At 46.7% G+C, this 24308-nt stretch overlaps 2 protein-coding genes and 1 long non-coding RNA gene across 6 annotated transcripts in view; 1 reads left to right on the top strand and 2 right to left on the bottom strand.

Moving 5' to 3' along the window:
* HECTD4 (HECT domain E3 ubiquitin protein ligase 4) overlaps positions 1-7402 on the bottom strand; it is a 66558-nt gene extending 59156 nt beyond the window's left edge. For 3 of the 4 annotated variants that reach the window (XM_079322497.1, XM_079322498.1, XM_079322499.1), the window contains exon 1: positions 6936-7401. In XM_079322497.1, coding sequence (XP_079178623.1) covers positions 6936-7106 — 171 coding nt within the window. In that variant the 5' untranslated portion in view covers positions 7107-7401. Of the gene's footprint in view, positions 1-6935 lie in introns of all 4 variants that reach the window. The other variant, XM_079322496.1, reaches the window with a different exon arrangement.
* A 2128-nt stretch (positions 7403-9530) lies between these two features.
* LOC306810417 lies at positions 9531-13403 on the top strand. The gene is made up of 3 exons (XR_013776458.1): positions 9531-9896; positions 11931-12277; positions 12885-13403. It is a non-coding gene; the product is annotated as an uncharacterized lncRNA (long non-coding RNA).
* Positions 13404-19744: 6341 nt separating this feature from the next.
* On the bottom strand, positions 19745-23461 carry RPL6 (ribosomal protein L6). The gene is made up of 6 exons (XM_079322586.1): positions 23177-23461; positions 22989-23087; positions 22539-22682; positions 20987-21035; positions 20311-20495; positions 19745-19943 (listed from the first exon to the last, which is right to left on the bottom strand). Exons 1-6 carry the CDS (start codon positions 23423-23425, stop codon positions 19791-19793), a joined length of 879 nt encoding a protein of 292 aa, XP_079178712.1. The 5' UTR covers positions 23426-23461; the 3' UTR covers positions 19745-19790.
* Positions 23462-24308: the final 847 nt, after the last annotated feature.

Raw genomic sequence — 24308 nt, 5'->3', positions numbered from 1 at the left:
TGCATGTCTTGTTCCTCAAATCCCACAGTTCAACAGGAAAATGAATTTATTTTTTTTTTTGCCTTTGATACAGCTCTACAGCACTGTCTTGCAGCAATCAGGACGAGTCAGTGTCAAATATGTGCAGTTTTGCTGATGAAAAGCCTTTTCCTGCTGAAGTTTTAGTTTCTGCCTGATCTCACAGTTCCCAATTTGCTTTAAAAGTGTGCATGGTCTGTCTGGGATTGGTGGGAGTGTTTCTCTTCAGCCTTTCATAAGAGAAATGAGCACTAATTTGGGTAAATGATACAGGAAATACATCAGCTTCAACAGATTTACAAGATCATTCCAAAATGGGACTTGGAGACTTTTGATAATGCAGTTTACATCATCTGATTTCCACACAGCTTATGGAAAAAAAAAAAAAACCAGACTTAATTATTTAATACCATCTGAGGGTTTAAGCAGGCATTTGTACTTCCACAAAACAAGAGGATATTAGAAGAAAGATGTGAGGTCACCTGCTACACAGGCCACTTCAGCAAATTAAATTAAAGGCTGTTTTCCTCAAAAGCCTTTTTACTAGAGGTCAGTACTCAGAGCTACTCCAAAAAGGAGTTTTAAGACAAATGTTCCCAGTGAGGCTGGGACAAACATCCTGGGAGCTTCCAGGGTTTGAACACATCCCAGGGAACTGCTCTGGAGTCAAACCCAACAGTGACAGAGCTGCACTTGGTCCCTGCCACATCCATCAGTGCTCCCCTCTGGATACAGTAAAGACTCCACACAGGAATCCCAGCCCCTGCCAGGGTTCTCATATCTCCAGGCAAAGCTTGTCATCTTCCAACTATCTGAAGTCAAAACAAATTAAAATAAAATGCAAGAAAACCCCCATCGTGTTCTTTCACAAATTCTGATACAGACAACACAACCAGCAGTGTTTATAAAAGGGAAAATTCCCTTTTCTGCTCCCTCAGCATTTGCACCTGAGCTTCAGCTCTGGTTTGGGACTGATTTCCAGCCCCTTTTGGGGTACCTTGATATTTCCCTGTGCTACACCCAGGGAGGTGCCAAACCCAGCCCCACACAAACCCCCCCTGACCCCCAATCCAAACATTCCTGACTAACAGAATCAGGGAGGATGAAGAGGATGTAACAAACATCAATTTGCCATAGAACTAGTTACCCAAGAGCTACTTACATATAACTGTGTTATTAAATAGCTTAATTGGCACTATTTTAATTTTACAGTATCTTATCTTTACACATGATTCCCTTGTTTGATCTTTTAAATCGATTTTAGTCAATATTTTAATTAGAAAACGGCAGAGCCAAAGTTCAATCACTCTAATTGGTCTTTGACATCATCTTCAACATCCAGAAGCACAAAAGGTATCTGATTTTAGATTAACTATGGGGAGGTGTCACCTTTCCCACTGTATCCAATATCTATCCTTTTGCATCCTACTCCATGACCTTACCCAGGTAATTCTTTCCATTAAACAGAATTTTTGCCAAATCTGCTCCAGAAAGGAGTGGCTGACAATCCCTATTTTCAGGGCAACATGTTTCTCTGCTGGTAGTAAATACCAGACCAAGTACAATTAACACACACTAATATACATGAAGAGTTCTAGCCTGAGGTTTTATGACCCTATTAAGTAAATTTAAATGTGAGCTGTCACTAAAAAGCAATTTTTCCTCTGGCTACAGCTCCTCCTGCCCCTTGTCCTCTCCTGGTGCTGGCACTGGTGCCTGTGGGGGATGTGTATTTTAATTCTGTTACACAGGGAATTGAGGAGCAGTGAAGCTGTGTACAAAGAGGGGTTTTTATCCTAAAGTTGAATATTGGAAAGGGAAGTCTCTGAATCTCTCCAATAACATTTAATTCTTTCTCTCCAGTGTTCAACTGCCTGAAGTTCACAAGTGAAGATGAAGATGGTGGAACATTTATCAGGATCAATTACATCCCTAATACCCTCTGAGTATAAAACATGCATTATTCCCATCTCACGGGGGTACAAACCAGACAGAAAACAGAACCAATCTCAAAATTGCAAAATATCTTTAAAAGCAGCATGAGAAATGCAATTCTATTACTTTGACCACCCCATTACAGGTCTAAGGTCATTTCTCTTGCACAGAGTTAACACAGGGGCAGCACCACTTGTTTACTCAGCTCCTCTGTCTCTAGAAACACCAATAAAACAATGTAAAAACACTGAATTACAAAAACTGTGGGTTATTCTGTAAGAGAAAGAGCACAAATGAATTTTTAAGGTATCCTGAAATACACATCCCAACTGAACCTGCTCCATAAACAACCCTGTGTCCCTGTCTGGGCATTTTCTGGGACATCCAGCACAAAGCTGGCTTGGTGCAAAACTCACCTGAATTTCCTTTTAAACAATTCTTAACCCCTCTCTAAGGCTTTTTCCTTGCTACACCACGTGCCAAATATATAAATGTATGTGAACATTTTCTCCCTGATGTTTTAGCAGCTGCTGCACTTTACACCATGTTTTAGTGTTGCAGTTAAAAACTACAAATCTCAAGGTTGTTCAATTTTTTCCTGCTCCAAGGAATTTTAAACTTTACTCCTGTGTCCAAAGCCTCTGCTGAGTCCTGTGTGGAGCAGTGCAGGTTTTTAACTACTCAGCTAAAAGCAAAAGCTATTTTTTTTTTTGTGAAAGTACTGGAAATCTCATGGTTCAGAAATTGCTATCTTTTACAATTTTATCCCAAATGATTTTTGTAACTATACAAATGTACGAAATAACCTTCATATCTCATATGAATTACAGAGAACAAGCAAGCTGGAAATAAATAAAATGTTGTAAAGTGTTGTTTCTTTTATTTGTTCATTAAATATTTCTTTGGCTGTTCCTCAAGCAGGAGGCAAAGATGGTTGCAAAAGGTAAAGAAAAATCTTTGTAATTTAAACATCTGAAAGCACAGATCACTGAATTAATCAGCTGCAACTGGTAACAAGATCTATATTTGGGAAACAGATTTGCAAAATCATCCTTGAGAAGTTTCCTAATGTTTCTCTACAAGGTTACCTAAAATCCAATTTCAAAAATCTCAAGTCAGAGGCACAGTGGTCCATATTAGAGAAGTTTAATAAATCCCAAGTGCTGGCAGAGGAAGGTTGGAGCACTGAAAGGGAGGCACAGGCAGGATGAGGCTGCTCCAAGGCTGCCACATGCCTGGATCAGCAGTTTGCAAGTCACAGGTCACAACCCCAGGAAGGGTCACCCACTTAGGAAGGAGTCAATTGTTGATGGTGGCATTAGGGACTTTGAGCATGACAGAGGTGATGCTTGTAGATGGCAAAAAGGTCACAAGCAGAAAGGTTTGGGAAGCACTGACCCAGATAATTGCAGGGAACTGCTCTCTCCTTCAGCAATCAGGGAAAAGTGACAAAATGTTTTCTCTGGGCTGGGAGGAAAATGGGTGAAAACTTCCAAGTTTAGCAGAAACCTTCCAGTCTAAATGGTTTTATGGCAAACACAAATCAGTCACAGGACTGGCACATGCTGAGAAAAGAGCACTGGACTTCAGCTCTTCAACCTCTCCGTGGAGAGGCAGCCCCAAGCCACACTGGGGAGAATAGGAAAGGCACCACTTTTTCCTTATTTGTTTCATTGTTATTATTTTTTTTCACCTTCCACTTGATTAAAGGTAACTATTTCCAGTGGCACCTGACTCTGTCCTACAGAACAGAGCTGAACAAGAGTCCAAAACCATCAGATGAGGACAGACATGATCCCAACAGCTACAGAGGGAGGAGCTGCAGTCCCAGCTCCATGGTAAAACCAGAGGAAGGTTCCCTGCCCATGGCACAAGGAGATACTGGAAGATCTTTAAGGATGATGTTTAAGATCCCTTATTCTGGGATTCTGTGGTGGCTCTGCAGAGCTGGCAGATGAAATCTCCCTGGTTAAAGGGATCTCACACAAACCCTGACCATGCTCCTGGCACTCCAGACTCCCTGGCTGAAGATTCTGGAAATGCTGCAGTTCCCTTTGGGGCACATCAAGGAACAGCCACTGAAGCTTTGTCACTTAGGGTTGGCTCCAAGAAGACTTTGCTCTTTCCAAGATTTCTCTGTGTGAAAGGTTTTAAAATAAAAGGTCCAAAGGCTTCTGGAATCACTGACTAATCTCCTGACCCACACCAGGGGCAGCTGGTTCATGCATATCACTACAAAATTCTATCAAAAATTTTTTTAAAAGCCCTCGTTTTTTTGTAAATATGCTGAAACTAAGTTGGCACACATCATCACAGAAAAAATAAAAACAGAGCAAAAACCTCCACACCCTTTAAAACTCAACATACTCCTAGAAAAAGTTACAAGAGCCTTCATCTTCTCTGCAACATACCACTAAAATATACATGTATAAATACAAGTGTATACAACCACACAAAAAGTTAAAATCAAAGCTGCATGGGTGTCAAAATAACAAAATAAGTTTTCATAAGCCTTTTTTTGGCACAACACCAGCACTGTAACATTTTTTCCTCTGCTTTTCTTTTTATAAATAGACAGAACCTTTCAACAGAAGGACAAAGGAAACACATCCAAACACACTGATATTAGTCACCAATACACTCTTTAAAGGGATATTTAAGCAAAACAGACCAGAATGATACTTCTCCACCCAAAAAAAAATCCATTAAAGTATTAAACATTATACATTTTTAATTAAGCACTTCAGCTCAGAAATTCAGCCAGGCTTCTGACCACCACTGATGAAGCATAAGAAGTGAATTAAAGAAATTTCCTAATCAAAGCAGCAGCTGCAGCATCTCCTACCCTTGGCCAATAGCACATCCCAAGAGATTTGTGTTTGGACCATTTTCAAAGATATTTATTACACTGCAAGTAGGAGTAGAAAGAGTGTAAATGAGCTCTTGTGTAGCAGTCGATTGCATGGCCACACTTCAATCAGATGTGTGCACCTATTTCCACAAAATGGCTCCTCAAAGCCATTCCACATCACCAAAGTAGCCCTTAGTTAAATAAAAACAGCATTAAAAAAGGTAGAGAAAATACAAGCTAAATATTAAACATTGGCACCACGTGAAATTTCATTTTTCAACCCCTCCCTCACTACCAAACTCTAAACCAATTTGCAGATATCTGAAAAACAAACTGATCACTTGTGATCATCAATTCTAAGAGTGAATGGAAATAAAAGGTTTAATAAGCTGTGACTTAAGAATAAACAACAGAAGAAGTTAAAATCAGTACTTATCAAAAATAAGCACCACAGCAAAAATCGTATTTAATTATTTATTTAAAAGTTTTGCACTGCAAACACAAACAACAGGAAAAGAATCTCTGGAGCAGGAGAAATTATATGAATCAGAGGCACTGGATTGCTGCAACACTTGTTATAATAAATGTCATAAAGCACAAGACACAGTAGCACCAATTCCATTCCTATCTCTCCCAAACAATTGGAGTTTTAGAACATTCCTAACACTAACAAAAAATTCTCCTGAGCTGAAGTGTTTTTCAAGTGAAGCTGTGTGTCAAGTTTCAGGCTGGAACACACTTCTGGCCTGGCTGGCAAGATCTTAAAATAAAGTCTTGTTTGTTTTTTAAAGGATATCCTCCTTTCTTATGATATAAGATGAAAAATGCTGTGGGAGCACATTATTTTTCCTAGCACAGCTTTTAAACTCAATGCTGCTTCTAGAAGTATGCCATGGAATCAAAATATTTTCTTGCATCCAAGCTGCACTGAACGCCAGAGCAATTCTGATCACAAGAGAGAATCATTTCATGTTTATACACAACAGAGATAAATCAGCCACCTTAAAAAAATTTCCCTTTTCCTGTTCATGTGATATTTGCCAACATCCATTTCATGGGAGCAGCTGATTTTCCCATGCCATTCCCCAGTGTCCCAACACACAGGACAGAAAATGTACACTCTGCAGAAAATATCTTTCCTTAGATAAGGTGAGGGAAGTTTCCCCAAAGCCCATAAAGATTCCACATCACTCGATGAACAATGATGTTGTCAGGACTGCTCCTGCGTTCTTCAGACAGCAGCTAAAGCCTCACTAAAAGAGCTTTTTTAGCCTAAAATGCCTGGGAGCAAACAGAGCCCTGAGATAAAGCTCGGGCTGGACCTTCCCCTATCAGCTTCAGTGACAAAGCCCCTGTGTCATTGCGAGCCACACTGCTGGGGAGGAGGGTGGGGTGAAAGAGGAGAAGGGAGGCACACAGGGGGAAAAAAAAAAAAAAAAAAATGTAGTCTACAAAACAGATACAACCTATAATCCGTGACATTCAGTCCTTCAGCGGCTCCTCCTAAGATAAAACAGCTGCACCGCCCGCCTGCAGCCAACACCACGGGCAGCTCTGGGAAGGGAAAACGCTGGGATGAAAATCCGGGCTGCCCTCCTGGTTCTTTAAGAACGATCACTGTCAACAGCTGAATGAAACACCCGGGCACCCTTGAGCATGTCGAATTACAAGCCGTTTAAAAGTAACAGCAAGAAAACACAAAACCTTCAATAAAAATAAACGGGCCAAAGGCTGAAATCCGTGAGCGCGGCTCTGATTTCCAAACCTTACGGATTCAAAACAAGGAGGACGCACCAATAGTTCACCCTCCATTTACATCAGCACCTCACCATCCTCCTGCCCAGCTCCACTTTCATTATTATCTGAAATAAACTAGATTGACTCAAAACAAACAGAACGCCTCGACAGCGGCTGGCTCCGGACTCCAGATCCCTCGGGCGGCATCCGCATCCAGCATCCTCCATCCCGGCCCCCCATCCTCCCCTCGTCATCCTCCCTGCACCCCCATCTCCCATCCCCCGTCCTCCTCGCCTCAGGCCTCCGCTGCCACCGTGCCCCTCTCCCGAGGGCATCCTCCCGCTCGGCGCCTGGCCCTGCCCCGTCCCTCCCCTCCGCTCGGGGGCCGCCTCACCTCCAGCTCGGTGTCGCCGGGCTCGGCCACCCCAATGATCTCGCTGGGCAGCTCGGCCAGGTCGGTGACCCGGATCAGCCCGTCGTGCAGGAAGATGGTCTCCTCCTTCACCGACAGCCACTGCGCCGAGTCGGTGGCCGCGGCCGCCGAAGCGGCCGCCGGGGACCCCATGGCGCGGAGGGCGGGGGGGCTCCGCAGGGCTGAGGCGAGGCGGGTCCCGCTACCCGCCCATGGCGGGGGCAGGGCGGGGGCAGGCGCGTCCCCAGCGGCCTGAGCGCCGGACAGCCGGGGCGCGGCGGGCAGCAGCGAGGAGCGGCGCGTTGCCACCGCGGCGGCGGCGCTCCGGGGAGCTCCGGGAGCCGCCGTGCCCGCCCGCAGCCCCGCGTCCCGCGTCCGCCTCACACACACCGCTGACAGCGCGACGCCATGTTGGGGGCTGAGGCGGGCCCGGCATGCACCGCGCGGGGAACAATACACCCGGCCCCCTCCCAGCCCGCGGGGCCCCGCCCCCAGCGCCGGGACACGCCCCCAGCGCGGAGCTCCGCCCCCGGGCCGCTCCCGCCGCTCCGCCCGCACCGGCGGCGCCGCGTGTGGCTCCGCTCAGTGCTTCATGCGCACCGCGTGTGGCTCCCTTAGTGCTTCATCCGCACCGGGCACAGCGAATCGTCCGCACCGTGTAACACCCGCACCGGGAGCGCTCCCCTCAGAGCTTCACCCCACTCATTCCGCTCCTCAGCGCCTCACCCGCGCCAGGGAGAGCGGATCGTCCGCACGGCGGGGAGCGCATAAACCGCCCCGGGTGCGCTGCCCTCAGCGCGTTACCCTCATCGTGGCAGCCCCGGTGTTCTCCCCTCAGCGCCTCACGCCCATCGTGGGCAGCGGATCACCCTCACCGGGTGTTCTCCCCTCAGGGATTGCTCCCCTCAGCCCCTCAAGGCCTCACCCCACTGCCCTGGCACTGCCTCGGGGTCTCACCCTCATGAATTGGCCGCTCCCACACTCCTTCACCTCCCACCGCCCTTTGTCCGGAGTGTTGCTCTCTCAGTGCTGTTCGCCTCAGTTTTCCTCTGAATCCTCTTGGTTTGATTTACTGGGCCCCTCTGGAACTCCTAATTTCCCTCCAGGACTGATCCCTCTTAGTCCCTCACCTTCCCCTCAGGTTGTTTCCCCTCTGCTCAGCCCTGTTTTGTCTGTCCCCTCACAAAGATTTCCTTTTGTCCCTTCCCCTCGTCACCCTCTGGCAGGAATCCTGTCCCCTCTCAAGAAGCTTTTCCCAAAGGACTCATGAGCAAACAGGTATGTCCCTTAAAATATGTGCCTCTGGATTTACGGATTCCAGAGGGTGTAAAGCAAAAGGGTGGCAACACCTCAATATGTGTGGAAAAAAAGGGTTCCAAAGAAAAAGTGATCCTTCTTTCTCAGCCTAATTTCACCCCCAGTTCCCTCAGAGCTCACCCTGAGCCCGTTCAGAGGCACAAAGTGTCACAGGCAGCTGTACCTGGATGTTCAGCAAAGGACGAGCTGCTGAGACAAATGTTAATGAGAGAGATGTGGTGATAAATGTTAAAGAGTTTTAGTGGATAATTACTGTGGGGATTCCCATTGCAAGTCTGCTTTTCGTGGAACAGTGACTGTGCACAACTGAGCAGAGATAGAGCTCTATGCATTTATTTACCTGTTTGATCAGATTAAATTATTTAACATATTGTTGCATTATAACAAATGTGCTGTGCTATTGCAGGAAAAGCTTATTCAGAGCTGGAGTAAAACGAAATCTACCACCAGTGCTTTATATCCTATTATATCTGATTGGGAAGAGGAATTTTTTTTCCATGTAATGGATGACCACTCAACATAGGATGCATGCAAAGCCCTTTTGTAGCCCTGATTCAGCAGTGTGAGCACTCACACCATTGTGTAGCTTGTTTTTGAGGCCAGTTCAATTGACACAGGGTTCAGGTAAGTTCAAACAAGCAGTAATTTAGAGATCTGTGTGATAGCTCTGTGCACTGTTTGGTAGGACATCCCTGCTATTCATAGACTGAGAGTAGAAGAATCTGCAGGCTTGGTTTCATTCTAGAAATAGATATTATTTGTCTCTGTGCTGCAGTAATTTTTGAACAGGGAGAGTGTGCAGAGCTGCCATCAAAACTTTTTATGAGGGAGAAGCTTCATGGGCATCTGTTATTTTTGGTCAAGATGTGACAGACAGAACAACGGCTGCAGATGGACCCTGATCCTCCTGTGGGAGCCCTGGGAGGAGACAGAAGAGAAGGAATGCTGAGATTGGAAGATTTTATGGCAGGTGGGATGTGGCAGCTGAGTTCTGGCAGGGGAGATAAGCCAGGCTCCTTGGAGCAAGGGAAAAACTCCTGGAGTTGGATTAGTCACAACAGGGAGACAGCCATGGGTGTTATTGTTTTGTTCCCAGAGTGGGAGTTTGACACTGTTTTCATTCATCCACACGTGAGAGGAATAGAGGGAGAGAAGCACAAAATGTGTGTGCAATTTTAGTGGGAGTAACATTCCACCAAAAAAGCATTCCATCTTTAGATCTTGTGGTACTATCATGGTGCTAGTGGAGTCTCTTGCACAAAATGAACACAAACAGCAGAGCTGGGAGTCAAATGGGATGTTCCCTTCACAAGCAAGGTGAAGGACATCAGCAGAAAGGGTTTGCAGTGTTTTCCAGAGGTTTGGATGTACTTGTTCTCCAAAGGGATATTTCACAGGCTGAAAATGCTTTGTCTGCAGCTCTCCTGTGCTCTTTCCAAGGCCTCCTGGATTGCTTTATCCCAGAGGAATGTGGCTGCCACAGCAGCTCCCAGATGGAGAATCCCTGTTTGAGATGGCTGTGCATCCAACCCACTGCCTTGGGATGCAGCCAAGGCCTTTTACTGGATTGAGGAGCTGCCTCAGAGCCAGGAGAGGAGAGTGAAGCTCTGGAAGCTTCCACAGCAGGTGAGGCACTGAGGGAGGTGTGTGGCCAATTTATTCCCTGGCAGGGACTGTGCTTTGTCCCTTGTCTGAGGGCTGGTGACAGTTTCTCCCACAGGATCCTGATCCATGTGGGTTTTTGTGGGAAGTAACCTGAGCTGCCCCCAGTGAAAACAGTTTCCTTGGCTCTGACCTGCACATTGTGCAGATGTTTTGGAAGTCTCCCTTTCAGCCACATCTGTGTGAAGACTTCCCAAGCTGAACAGAAGGGATATTCACCATTTTATAGTTATTGATTTGCTTATTTGGAGCTCTTCTAAATTCTATTGACTTGACAATTCAAAGTTAAAAAGCAGTTATTGAATGAAAGCAATGGAATAAAACTGAGAAATGTACCTTATCCTGCCTCAGTGCAGCTAGATAAAAGAATCACAAGTAAATGTAATTTCCTAAATTATTTGAATTGCCTGCCATTCAGGAATTAAGAGTGTGTTGTACAACCTATAAACTTACAGCATGGAATGCTGATGTTGCTTCCTGCATGGAATTTTCAGTACTGGGGCTGCACTGGATGCAGCAAACTCCATGCAGTTTGCCTGGTATCTGCTGCAGAAAATGTTGTGTAATGAAATGAAAAAAATATCATATTTGTGTTCTGCCTGTCACCAGCAAATGTCAACCACTGCAACTTCAATGTGCAGTCAGAGGGGTACAGCAGCAACTACAAAGAAGTCTTGGACTACTTTATGGGAAGACTTAAAAAATAGACCAGAATAACTTTGTGACACAGATAATCAAACTGAAGGAGTAAGACCTTCAACTTGTAAATAGGCTCCTACAGAAAACCAGTCTTTTGCTTCTATTATTTTGCATTTTTTCCACTTTTTTGGAGCAGATGTTGAATGTTCTCTGAGCTGCTGTGGTTGCCTCTGCCTCTGGTGGCAGGATTTTAGGATCAGCTCCTTCCTGTGCAGGTCTCCTGTGTCCTTGTGCTTCTCTGGACATCACAGATACTGAGATTTAGCAGAAGATGCTCGTGGTCTGTGGGCAAAAATTCACTCCTGAGAGCTGCAAATGAAAATTCCCTATTTTTACTTCAAATTTGCCTATTATGTAATGGGATTAAAAGCAACATTGTCTCACCCTTCAGTTTAATTTTACATTAACAGCTATTATGTGTGGGGAGAACTCTTTTCATCCCAAGGCTTTGCTGTGCATCTTTCTGTTCATTTAGAAATGACACTTTCAGTGACCATTGTGGCACTAAGAAATGTGTGAAAAAGAAAAACAAATTTCTATTTTTATGTGGTCTGCACTAACCAGATTTGCAGACCCTGAATCCTGGCTCCTCTGCCTGGTACTTGTTATTTAGGGAGCCCAAATGCCATCATTAATAAAGCCACTACCCAAGGAATACTGGCATTTCTTGGCACATTATCTAGGATTAAAAAATACAGTTTCTCCAAGTAAATCTTAGAAAGGACTGAAGTGGAAAAAAAATTAGTGTTTGACAGAGGAGAAGGAAGAAACTAGACAGTGAAATAAAATAAATCCAAACCTCCAAAATGTGTTTTAATTACAAAGGGGAAAATTAACATTTTTTCTCATTTAGAAGAGCAATAATTGGAGAAGATTGCAAGGTGGGCTTGAGGAAGGAAGAACAAATAGATATTTTTATTAAAATGAATAAGGGTATAGGCAACATGAGTATGAATCAGTACCTTGCAAATGTGGCCTTACTTAAATTGGACAGGAAACAAATGTAAATTATGGAATCACAGAATCTGGGAACCCTGGGATGGTTTGGGTAAGAAGGGACTTTAAAGCTCATCCCATTCCACCCCCTGCCAGGGGCAGGGGCACCTTCCATGATCCCAGATGGCTCCAAGCTCCATCCAGCCTGGCCTTGGAAACTCCCAGGGATGGAGCAGCCACAGCTTCTCTGTTCAGCCTCTTGCACTACTGAATTATCTTTACCTTTGGGGAGTTTCCTGACTCAGAACTGGACCTGTGCTAGTGCAATTTAACCTTTTCCATTTACATTTCCAGCTGTTGCAGACACAGAACAGTTTCTTTCTTCCCTCTCCTGTTGTCTTCACCCATGAGGGCTGTGACCTCCTCCCCACCATCTCTGCACTAAATAATTCCTGTCCTTTCAAACTTGGAAAGTTGGAAACCTCATCTTTTCTCTGGGATTTCCTGCTCCCTTGAGGTGCTGGCATTTAACAGTGCTCTCCCAAATCTCAGGTTTCATTTTTTTACTCAACTAGCCTTTTCTGGAAGTACCTAAATTCTGCCCATCAATGAGGAAGAGTGGTTGGGAGCTGAGCAGATCCCTGAGTGGTTGTCCTGAATTTCTGAATGTCAAATGTCTCAGAAGACTCATTATTACTATCCAAAAATAGGTAGGTTTAAATACAGCTATTCTGTGCTGTTTTAAAATCCAACCTCTCTGAAAACTGGTGCAGTAACATGAGGGATAAATAAATGAAAAAAAGAATCTGGTAAAATAATCTGCTCAATATTGTAAACATATAAATGGGACAAGGTGGAATCTCAGGTTTCAGATTTACCCCATCTTTTACTTGAAGTTTTATTTAAAACCTTTGGAAAGGGTTTTAAAATAGATTTTAAAATATCATAAACTGGTTTTCTCTTAGCCTGTCAAGAAATAATTTGAGTGTCTACGTTTGTAATTCAAAAATTTTCTCTAATTTCCCAAGTGAGTTGGTTGAAATCCTAATCCTGTAATCCCTGTGTTTGAGAGATTCCCTCAAACAGGGATTGGTTCAAACACAGGGGAAATTCCAGAATTGATATCCCTGGGAAAGTTCTCTCTCCTCACCTGGACAGCTCCATGCACTCATTGGTCAAAGCTGAGATCTGGGTACAGCTGCACAGAATATTTATTTAAAATGTTCAATCCTAATCAGAATAGAAAACTGAAATGTTGACATTTGCAGTGTAACATTCCAGGGGGAAAATACATTTTGGGAAATTTTCCTTGTCCAGGGCCATGTTGGAGAGGGCTTGGAGCAACCTGGGATAGTGGAAGGTGTCCCTGGAGAGTCTGAACCACCAGGACACCAAAGAAAAGAGAGAAAACAGGATTTGAAATGAGGTGAGGTTTGAATTTTCATCATCTTTGTCTTTTACTTGTAATTCATATATCATATCCAAAAGTGTGCAATCCTAATTAGCAGCTTTGCACTGACATTCAGCACTACCAACCCTTTTTCCTGACAGAGGAAGGCAGGGCAGTGAATCCCTGGCCTGAGCAAATGTCAGCCTGTGCTGATTTTCTCTTCAGTGGTGACAGGCATTCAAAACAAAGCTAAAACTGAAAGCCACTAATTGAGAACTGAAGCCAAGCTGTGCAAAGTGGAATAAGTGGAATGGTTTTCCTCTGGGAAGAGCAATTTTGCTCTCTGTGTGGTGCTGTCTTGCAGCTCTAAGTGCCCCCATCTCCAAAGGTGCTCTTCCCATGGAGCCTTCCTCCCTCTCCTCTCTTTCTTGCAGCATTCCTCTTGCTCTTTCCAGTGTCTCTTTCCTCCATTTCCAGCCAAAAATCTGCTTTTAAAAGAAGAATAATAACTGTTATACAATAAAGTCCCAGTGAGTGAAAAAGCTGACAGGATATAAATATGAGGGAAACCAACAGAAGAGGCTGGAGATGTGTGCTGTGGTTTGGGATGATGCTGATTTATGTGAGAGGTGCACTCCTTTTATGCTCTCTCTGACTCACCTATTTTTCCCTATTTTCCTCCCAGCCAGATGGCACAAACCAGGAAAGGCCAAATAATTCATCATTCCACATTTAGGCTGGACTGGTCCCTGGGTGAAGCCAGGATGGTTGAAAATCTTTTCATGCTGCTACAGGCAGAATTTTTTCCTTTGTGATGTGGTAGAGGTGAGTTTATGGTGCTGCAGTGGAATGTCCTGTGCTTATAAAATCCTGCTCCTGACAGGGAATAGGAATTGTTTTATAAACCTTCACTTTATGCTTAACAACAGCACAGTGTTTCTTTAAAAAGAACATCCCAAGCAGCCTACAGAGAACCAGGAGGAACTAAACTTCAACTAAAATAACCCCACAAACAATCAATTAATCAACAGGAGAACCAGAGCAGTGCTGTCAGTCACCAGCATCACCCTTTTCATGAGATTATCATTTCCCAGAGAGGTGACATCAGCCCAGCCCTCCTCCTGCAGCACAGGGACCACATTTTGTGTGCTGTGCTCCATTCTCCTATCATGTGGCTCTTGATTGGGCCTGACAAACACATCAAAAAGCCATTTTTTAGACTTGATTATCCAGTCTGCCCAGGCTTGGGGTGGTGGCAATTGAATGACATGAAAAGTTGAAGCTCAGGGTGACAGGATGGGAAGAGTGATAGAAATTCTAATGAGAATTATAAATCCCCAGGAGCAGCTGCACTGCCTGGCTCACACTGGGACACCCTTCTCAAGCACTTGTGAAATCAGCAGTTATTTCAAGGGAGCCCAAACCACACAATTTGTGCTGTTATTTGGATTATTTTAATTCTATTTTTTATTCAAGCTGTCAGGCAGTTTGGGGATTAATGGGTTGTCTGTGTTAAAGGCAGTTACAGAATGATGTGAGACATTGCCTTGATGAAGTTCTGTTTAATTACAAAGCAGGCAAGTCTTTCCTGGAGTGTTGGATTAAATAAACCACACATTTTTATGCTCAGTGCTTTGACCAAAGCCAGGATTTGAACAAAAAAAAAAATCCCAATGCTCTTGAAGTTTCCCTTGCATCAGCAGCCTCAAAAAGCAGTTTTCCTTTTTCTCCCTCTGTGCTCTTGCTCTGAGCATGTGTTTGGCTTTTTTCTCTTCCACAAACACAAAGCTTCAGGTTTCCAGTGGCCTTTTTGCTCTTTGTCAGGCCCCAGGGAAGCCATGTGGATGATGTGCTGTGCAAGGAGCTCTGCCATGTGCTTTCAGTTCCCTGATTCCACAGGGACATCTGGTCAGCTTTTTTTTTTTTTTTTTTTTTTTTGTGTTTCCTTGAAGGAAGAATTATGATTCCCCACAAATTTCTATGAAATTCCACAAAAGAGGTTTTTCTTTCTGCTCAGCAGGATGGTCTCATCAGAAATTGGAATGGGGCCATCATTTTGAGGGTGCATCACTCTTTTTTTGGGCCTTATTCTGAAAAATGTCCTTCCTCCCTTGTGAACCAAGGACTGCTTTTGTACATTTTATCTTGGGTTTAATTTCCTCTTGTCAAAATGGCCATTTTGAACAATAGGATCCCATACCCAGCACATGTTAATACTTGAAAACCTTAATTTTAAAAACAATTACATCCTAAGGCATCAGTCAGTCACTAGGACTGACAAAATAGATGAAGATGAAATTGCTTCTGGTTTAAACTTTATTTTCTTCATGAGATTTAGAGCCTTGTCCTCCTTGCTGTGTTTCTCTGCATCCCACTGGATTGTTCCAATGGGTTGCAGAAATTATTTTACCTTTGTGTGGTTTCTTGGTGTTCTCATGGCAGTTTTTTGACCTGTGCTGGGTGTCACAAGGCCAAAGTGCTCAGCAGATGTAAAAAAAAAAAAAGAAGAGAGGCTGGTTATGATCATCATTAAAAGCAATCTGCAGGCAAAGCACCAGGAATTGCTAATTGAGCAACTGCAAAAACTCCCAGTGGCTCCAGAGTCTCTGAATCTTTGAGCTCTGCTGCCCTGTACAAATAAAACAGCCTAAATTCTGCAAAAAATATCATTAAAACTGATAAATAGGACAATGAGAACATTTATTCTTTGTGTTACCTGTGCCAGTCTTCAACACAGCACAACTTTTGTATTTTTTAGTCTGAAATGTTGAGATGATCTCATAGAACAAGATCAGATTAATGGATCAGGTCCCCTCTCAGTGTCAGGCAAGCAGAGACTGCTTATTCTTTTATGTACTTCAGAAAATGGACAGAAATGTTCCATTTTCTGAAGTTGAAAACACTTCTTGAGACCAGACATGAGAAAGTATTTCTGCTTTCTGCAGTATGTGAGCACAGACCTCTCTCTGAAAATAAGTGACTTGCTCAGGATCACACAGAAAAATCAATATTGCTGAGGAAAAAACATTGAATTTCTTTCATCTCAAGTCTTATTTTGACTACTGTGCTTCCTCTCTCCTCATCACTATTACAACTAATAAGTGTTTATGTCTGATGGAGTGTGAACCATGCTTAGGTCAGAGAATGTTCTGGCTCAGTGTGCAATCCATCATGCAAAGTCATTTCCCCAGAGATAAACAGTGAAATAATGGGGGGAAATAAAGATAAAGTGAGCAAAAAAAAAGCCAGCCAGCTGACAAAAATGGGTTTTTTTGACTGATATCTGGGAGAGGGTTAAGACTGCTCTCATCTAAACACCCCAAACAACAAACAAATGATTAAAAAGTAACTAAATAAAGAAAAATGTCCTGGTTGCTGTGTGGCACCCATGTCAAATTCCACATGCAACCACCCCAGACCCACCCTCTGCAGTGACTCTGGACTGCCTGGCTTTGCTCAACCAGTGGCTTCCAGAACAAAACATAACAAGCACTATTATGAATAAGATCCTTATAAAAATAAGGATTTAATTGCTCTAATTGCTTAAGCAATGAGTTGTCAAGTGCTCAGTGCAGACTGCAATGCAGAACTGGAGGAATCCAATTAACAGGTAAATAGTGGCTGGGAACTTCAGTTCCTCCTCCCAAACCAGGACAGGAGCAGGAGTTCTTCATGGTGTATCCATAGGATTGGCATTTATTTGAATATTCTTTATTGAGCTCATGGGGACATCCACTGTGAATTTCTTTGCAACAGTTCTGAACTCTGAGGAGAGGGAGGGCAGGGATCAGGTGAAAATTTGCTGGGAGAAAAAGGTTCAGTCATTCCTTCAGGACAAGGTACATCCTACAGCCCAGCCAGTCCCTGGACATCTGGGAATTTGGCAAATTTTCCTCACCACTTTCCCCAAAAGGTGTGGGAGTCCCATAAAAGCATCTTCACACTCCAGGCAGAGCATCCTCTCTTAATTAAGGTTAAACCTGAGAGTGTCACAGCTGAAATGGCACAGGTCTCTACAAACCTGGCACTGGAAAGGACTTTGTCTTGCAGATCAGCCTCAGTTTCTCCTGAGGATCCTGGTCCCAGAAGGATTCTCACTCCAGAGGCAAAGGCAGTGGCTGCCTCCCTGACCCCTCTGCCCATTCTGGCAGCTGGACAGAGCCTCACTGGGCTGGAACTGCAGCCACCAGGTCACTGCACAGCTGACAGGTAAAAAAAGGTGCCTGGAGGTAACAAGGCATCACATCTTATTATCAATTCCCTGGGAAAGCCAACATCCCTCTCTCTTTCCTCTCCAAAGGATGCTGTATTATAATTACATATCACTTTATTAGGCAGCTGAAGCAAAGAGCACATTTGATGCTAATGAAGTGCTGCTGTGGTTGAGGCTGTCACTATTTTTGGAGCTGCACATCTCCAGCACTTTTCATTGGGTGATGGAGGCTTTGGATGTCTCTGGCTCCTTCTGTGGGGGCTGCCCAGGAAAAAGCAGTGACTCAGCTTGGCCAGCTGCAGAACTGTTCACATGCTGGGAATGGGAAATGCTGGGGACAGCCAGAACACACACAAAGGCTCTTTATGTGCTGCAAGTTGTGCTCAGGTAGGGCCCAGCATTGGCTGGATTAAAAAATCCCTCTGTGCTGGTCACCTGCACAGGCCTCGTTTTTCCTGTTTTCCATCCCAGCTTTTCAAAGGAGGCAGATGTCAGAGAACTCAGGGAAAATATTTGGGAGGCTGGAGACAGACACATCACAGCTGAGCACTGGCTGCCTCTCCTTAGGGAATATGAGGGGTTTGCCATCTCCATTTCCTGCAGCAAAGCCTGAGGAGCTGCTCAGCCTCGGGAAGGAACATCAGGATTTGATGTTCTAGTTTCCCCTGCTCCCACATCCCTTGGTGTGACACTGGCATCCAGCTGGGCCAGTGACTCAGCTCAGGGATTGACAGGAGCAGAGATTCCTCCCCACCTTGCAGGGTGTGTCACCACCTCATCACACAGGTGACAGGAACAGGGCAATGGCAGCACTTGAGGCCACTGCTCCAGACCAGCACCTGTTAATAACCAATTCCCATTTCCAAATCACTTCCTGACAGCACACAGGCAGACAAAGCCTCCCCTCCCAGCAAACAAGGTCAATGGTTCCAGCTGCCTCCTGATCCACAAAGCAGGAATGTGTCAGAGCAACCAGGAATTCTAGAGAACACCCTTGATCTCCACACCCCACTGTTTTTGGGGCTATTTTGTTTTTGCAACTTCCCACTCCCAGAGGAAAGGGAATGACTGGAGCATTAATGCCCTGAAGTTTTCCCTTAAGAGCACAAGTGTGTGACTGAATTTGGGGTTGCAGACTACAATACCAGGTGCTCACACAAACTCTTCTGATTCTCCTTGCTACATGGGGATTTCCCCATTTCAGTGTTCCCACAGACAAGTTTTAATTTATGTGAATTTTCTAAGCATATTTGATTAAGGTTTTTCCTAGACCTACCTTAGGAATAGCAGGGAGATGTGTACAACTGTGCTGATTTATGTCAACAAACCATTCCCAGAACTCCAGGGAGAACTCTCTTTAAATTAAAAACCTCTGACTAATCCCATTATCCAGCAAACCACACACAAGAGATGTAACCAATCACAGACAAAAATCCAATGGCAGGGAAAATAAAGAACACAGAGCAGAACACAGCACAGAGCAAGAAACACCTCCCAGGCAGGCCAGGAATTCTGCATGGGACACAGCCAGCTCACTGCCTCCCTCTGCTGATACTTCAGAGAATTCCAGGTTGGTTTGCCTTGGAAGGGACCTTGCCAATCCCTGCCACTTCCACCACCCCACAGTGCTCCAAGCCCTGTCCAGCCTGGCCTTGGACACTTTCAGGGATCCAGGGGCAGCCTGTGCCTCCCCACCCTCAGAGGGAAGGATTCCTTCCCTCTATCCCATCTAAGCCTTCCCCTGGCAGAGCAAAGCCATTCCCTGTGTCCTGTCAGTCCAGGCCTTGTCCCAAGCCCCTTGGAGCTAACCATGTACTCCACAGGTGTCCAAGTTCCTTCACTGCCTCTGGAGCACCCCAGGCCCAATTCCTCTTCCCCACTGAGCATGGCTTCCACCTCAGGGAGGGCTGTGTTGCTCTCTTTCCTATCCCATTTTCATGGAGCCTGGATGAATTTGATGGAATCTCTTTTTCTCATCAAGTCTAACCCTGTTGGCTACCTCAGCTCAGAATTACTGGGCAGACAGATGGTGCAGTTACATAAACCTGGATTCCTGCAGAAGTCTGGCTAAGGAAGAGCTCCAGAGTGCCAGACTTGGTGAACTGTACATGCCTGGTTTGTGTAAGAGCATTGATTTCTGCTGAGTTCAACACAGCACTAACCTCCACTCACTTTCAGATACCTTTTCCCCTGCAGAACTGTGGAGTATTCCCAGCATTTCCACTTCAAAATCAAATCATAGCTCCTGAAATACCTCTAAAAATTTATTTGCTGAGGTTCAGCACAGACATGTTTTATCCAGATTTTATCCTGCACTGTGTCTGCCTGGCGTTAGCTGCTATTCCTAAAGAAAAATCTGTTCAGGACTCCTTCCCCCAACTTGCTCAGTTAAGAAAGCTGAATTCCTGCTTATGCTAAATAGTTCAAGAAATCCAACAACCACCACAAAACCAGACCAAAGCCATAACCCCACCCCAAACTCTGCACACTCCAAATTCTCCTCCCCACCTACAATAATTTCACCCCACAGCAACAAACACCACAAGAGCCGTGCAATGAACACACCACAAACCCTTGTTTTTTTTTTCCCTTGGAGTTTAATGTGGTGCATCCAGAAGGCTCAAAACACCAATTTATGAGGATAAACTCCATTTGAGAGAGAGAATGTTGAACGCAGGTAGCCCCGGAGCTGAGGCACCTTCTTGATCTTTGCCAGGATCTGGGAATCCACGGCCTTCTGGTCTGCCTTGCGCTGCTCCGTCAGCTCGTACTTCTGCAAAGCACAAAGAGCAACACTCAGAGCCTGGCAGCAGCTGCACAGGCATTTACAGACAGGAGGCAACTCAGGGCAAACAATGAGTTTGGGGGTTTTGAAGAAATGTTTCCCCCGTTTGTTGTTAAGAATAGGAAGGTGGTGGAGCATTGAAGCACTACTTGAAAGCATTTTTTGGTCAAAAAAGATATTTAACTGGAGTAATAGCTCCTCCTCCTCTGATAAAAATCCCCAAATTTAAAGGGAGTGCCTTGTTTTAAAGCCATCACCTCACTTTATTAATGACCACTTAAAATTTTTTTTCCTGCTAATTCCCCCTTTCCAGCCTACCCTGGAGCATTGAAAAGGAACCACCCTTGTCCCTTACTTCTTTCTCAGTGTCAAAGATCTCTCCTTCCTGATGCTTGGGCTTCCTCAGCCTCTTCTTCTTGAAGTAGGAATCAGTGAGATGTTTGGGAATTTTCACCCCAGTGAGATCCACCTTTGTGGAGGTGGCAATAACGAATTTCTGGTGGGCCCTGCGCAGAGGAACACGGTTGACAGCCAGGGGGCCTGAAGGCAGAAAAGACAAGAGAGAACAAGGTCAGATTTTCTGGTGAAAAATACTGCCCTGAAGCTGAATTTCTCTAGTCTGTGTGATGGCCAGTTCTTTCAGAGCTGCCTACAACTAAAATGTCAAAACCTTCTAGATATACAAAAATGTCCTTCCCAAGCTCTTCCAGGTAGTCAGATACTGAAGCTTAATTATCTCCCCTCCACCTCCCTGCAAAGTCACAAATGACAGAATTATTAAGGTTGGAAAAGACCTCCAAGATCATCAAGTCCAAGTTTTGACTGACCAGCACCTTGTCAACTAAAGCAGAGCATTGAGTGCCACATTCAGTTGTTCCTTGGACACCTCCAGGGGTGGTGACTCCACCACAAAATGTGATTCCCCACTGATGTTCCAAACCAAACACATGCAGATCTGTTATGCTACTGACCCCAGAAACAAACTTCAACTTAAAAACCCCCAAAAGTAATGTTTAAATAAAGGTTTTTACCTGTAACAAGCAGAAGGCCAGTATCAAGCTGCTTCAGGAACACAACACGCTGGAAAGAAATGAGACAGGACATCAATCCTCAGGTCCCAGTGCTCCCATACCACAGCCAAACTGGGATTGTGTCTCTTTACTGGTACCAGCACTGACAGTGCTCCAGGTGTGGAGCTGTGCCACCTTGTGATCCAAGCTGCAGCACTTGCAGGTACCTCCTCTCCAACTGAGAGTGACTCTCCATGAGCTTTATCACTCAAAGCTGAATTAATCCAGTTTTATTCTTCTCCCATCCTACAGGATGGCAAAAGCCATCCCAGCACCCAAATCCTTTGTATGAGTTACAGGCAGGAATTGAATAAACACCACAAGGACCCCAAACATCCCACTGTCAGAGCCATCCCTCCACTGTGTTTTGTTCCTTCTAGGTCAAGGTTTCCTTCTCTGATAGCATTCTTTATGGAATCAAAGACACCAAAGACAGGGAATTCTAGAAAATAAAGGACATCAGTTGTGTTGGTGATAAAGATGGATGAAATGATGACAAATAGAGAACCCAATATAACAATCCAGTGTTACCCTGATAATCAAATTAAGAATGAAACTCTAATTTTTCCTTTGCAGTAACTGCTGTAGGAGAAAGTTTTGTCTCTGCAGGAACAACAGAAACAGGCACTGACTCTGCACTGCAGCAAGACTTGCATTTTGTCCAAGCAACTGGCTGAGCCTGTTTCACTTCCAGCTCTGCTCAAAACAACCTTAACTTAACAAATATTTCACTTCTGCCTCTCTGGACAAGGAAAACACCCAGACAGATTTACACCCAGTGGCTGAGCAGGATCAGATGAAATCAACTGGGAAATGCAGGGTGTCTGAAGGGCTGCACACCCCATGCCAGGAGCTATACCATGCAGGGTGTCTGAAGGGCTGGTACACCCTGTGCCAGGAGCTGTGCCCATTCAGCTGGGAAATTCAGGGTGCCTGAAGGGCTGCACACCCCATGCCAGGAGCTGTGCCCATTCAGCTGTGCCATGCAGGGAGCCTGAAGGGCTGGTACACCCTATGCCAGGAGCTGTGCCATGCAGGGTGTCTGAAGGGCTGCACACCCTGTGCCAGTGGCTGTGCCCACCCAGCTGTGCCATGCAGGGTGCCTGAAGTGCTGGCACACCCCGTGCCAGCAGCTGTGCCCACCTTGCTGTGCCATGCAGGGTGCCTGAAGTGCTGGCACACCCCGTGCCAGCAGCTGTGCCCACCCAGCTGTGCCATGCAGGGTGCCTGAAGGGCAGCACACCCCGTGCCAGTGGCTGTGCCCACCCAGCTGTGCCATGCAGGGTGTCTGAAGTGCTGGCACACCCCGTGCCAGCAGCTGTGCCCACCCAGCTGTGCCATGCAGGGTGCCTGAAGGGCAGCACACCCCGTGCCAGCGGCTGTGCCCACCCAGCTGTGCCATGCAGGGTGCCTGAAGTGCTGGCACACCCCATGCCAGCGGCTGTGCCCACCCAGCTGTGCCATGCAGGGTGCCTGAAGTGCTGGCACACCCCGTGCCAGCAGCTGTGCCCACCTTGCCGCGGTGCCGGCCGGTGAGCAGGATCAGCACCGTGCCGGGGGTGATGGACGCGCGCAGGCGCCGCTTGTGCTCGCAGAACGGCTTCTTGCCATGGCTCAGCAGCTTCCGGGGAACGTCCTCCGTGGGGTAGTACCTGGGCTGGGAACAGAGCACAAGCACCTTCTACCACCAGTTTCTCAAAAAGCTTCTCCCCGTTTCCCCAAAGTTCAGCTTTCTGAAGGATTTCTGCTGCACACGGTGCTTGGGAACGCAGCGAATATTTTGGAGTATTTTGTGTGTGCTTCCATCTCAGCACAGCAACATGCAGGACAGAGAATTCCCACCTAAATTATCACCATTTCCCAAGAACGCTGGGTCTGTACTCAGCTGAGGTACCAACATCCCCCCAGGCATGAGGCTCATCACCCTGCACCAAACCACGAGCGTCCCGCTGCTTTTCCATACCATTTTCCGGATTTTAACCACCCGGCTGCCTCCATTCTTGTCTCCACCCACTGGCTTAATGATGGTGGCACGGGGCATTTCTTTCTTCTTCTTCTCTATCTGTGTGCAAAGAACAAGAAAACTCAGCACAACTCAAACCAAAAGCACCACCACAAAGGTGATCACTCCCCCAGTGCTCCCCACCCTACCTTTGTCTCCGGGGCCGTGTACTTGCGCTTGTACAGGGCTTTCCTGGCGTACATGGCTGAGCGGGAATACCTCCCGATGCCGCGGGCCAGCTCGGGGTTACGGCTGGCATGGTACTTCTTCACCCTCTTCTTCTTGTCCCCCGCTGCTTTCTGGCTTGGCTTCTGCTCCGCCGGCTTCTTCCCCCCTGCTTTCTTCTTGGCCGGCTTCTTCTCACCGGGCTTCTTCTCTGGCGCTTTCTCACCCGCCATCTGCGATCACACACAGCGGGGTTACAGAGCAGAGAAAATAAAAATAAAAAGAATCCAAACTGTCCTTCACACTTTTCCAGTAGCTGTCAGCCACCTCCTCCAGCCGCAGCTAACCAAGCCCTGCTCCCTGTGCGCCTCTACATGACTTAAAATGTTCCTGCGCGCTGGTTACAACAGCTCCTCGGTGAGAAGCCCGAGGAGACGCGAACACATCCCGAGGCTGCAGCCGCCTCCGTCCCGGCACCGGGAGCTGCCGGGCCCTGCCCCAGCCGCCTCCCCCGTCCAGCCCAGCCCAGCTCCGGGGAGGCTCCGCCGCGGCCTCCGCATCCCGCCGCGGCCTGGCCCGCTCGGACGGGCGACACTCCCGCTCCTCCCCACCCCCGCGCCCATGCGGGCGCCCCGCCGCTCCTCGAGGCTGCCGGGCCGCGCCTGTGACCGCGGAGGGGCCGCCGGAGAGCGGATGGCGGCGGATGGAGCGCGGCGGGCCCGGCGCTGATCGCGGAGACTCCGCCATCCTCACCTTCCGGGAGAGCAAAAGGGACTCACATCCGGGTGCGCGGGCTAAGGACAGCGCGGCGTCTGACGTCAGCGCGCCGCGCGGGGGAGCACGGGACTCGTAGTCCGCGACGCTTCGCGCTGCCCGGGGCAGCCCCGGGTCACCGGCGAGGGGGACACCAGACCCCGCGCCCGCTCGGGGGGCTGCGGGACCCCCGGCCCGGAGAGCGGCCCCGCAGCGCCGCCGCCGCTTAACCCGCGTCCGCTCGGGGCTCGGCCGGTTCCTCGCCCTGCCCTATACGCGGGCGATGTTGCGGTGTCACCGCTCCCCCGTGCCGGGGGTCCCGCAGCCCCCCGGGCGGAGCGGCGGCGCGGGGCGGGGCGCGGC

This window comes from Erithacus rubecula (genome assembly GCF_903797595.1).
Source record: "Erithacus rubecula genome assembly, chromosome: 19".
NCBI classification, from domain to species: domain Eukaryota; kingdom Metazoa; phylum Chordata; class Aves; order Passeriformes; family Muscicapidae; genus Erithacus; species Erithacus rubecula.
Note: the sequence above shows the minus strand (reverse complement) of the source record. Positions and strands in the feature narration are given on the sequence as shown.

What these genes read in the sequence shown, in the direction of transcription:
- RPL6 (XM_079322586.1), bottom strand. Translation starts at nt 23,425, where the DNA reads ATGGCGGGTGAGAAAGCGCCAGAGAAGAAGCCCGGTGAGAAGAAGCCG. An exon ending in TGGTTAAAATCCGGAAAATG is followed by an intron (nt 22,683 to 22,988) that starts GTATGGAAAAGC and finishes CTCTGTTCCCAG; the next exon opens with CCCAGGTACTACCCCACGGA. An exon ending in CCGGCCGGCACCGCGGCAAG is followed by an intron (nt 21,036 to 22,538) that starts GTGGGCACAGCT and finishes ATTTCTTTCCAG; the next exon opens with CGTGTTGTGTTCCTGAAGCA.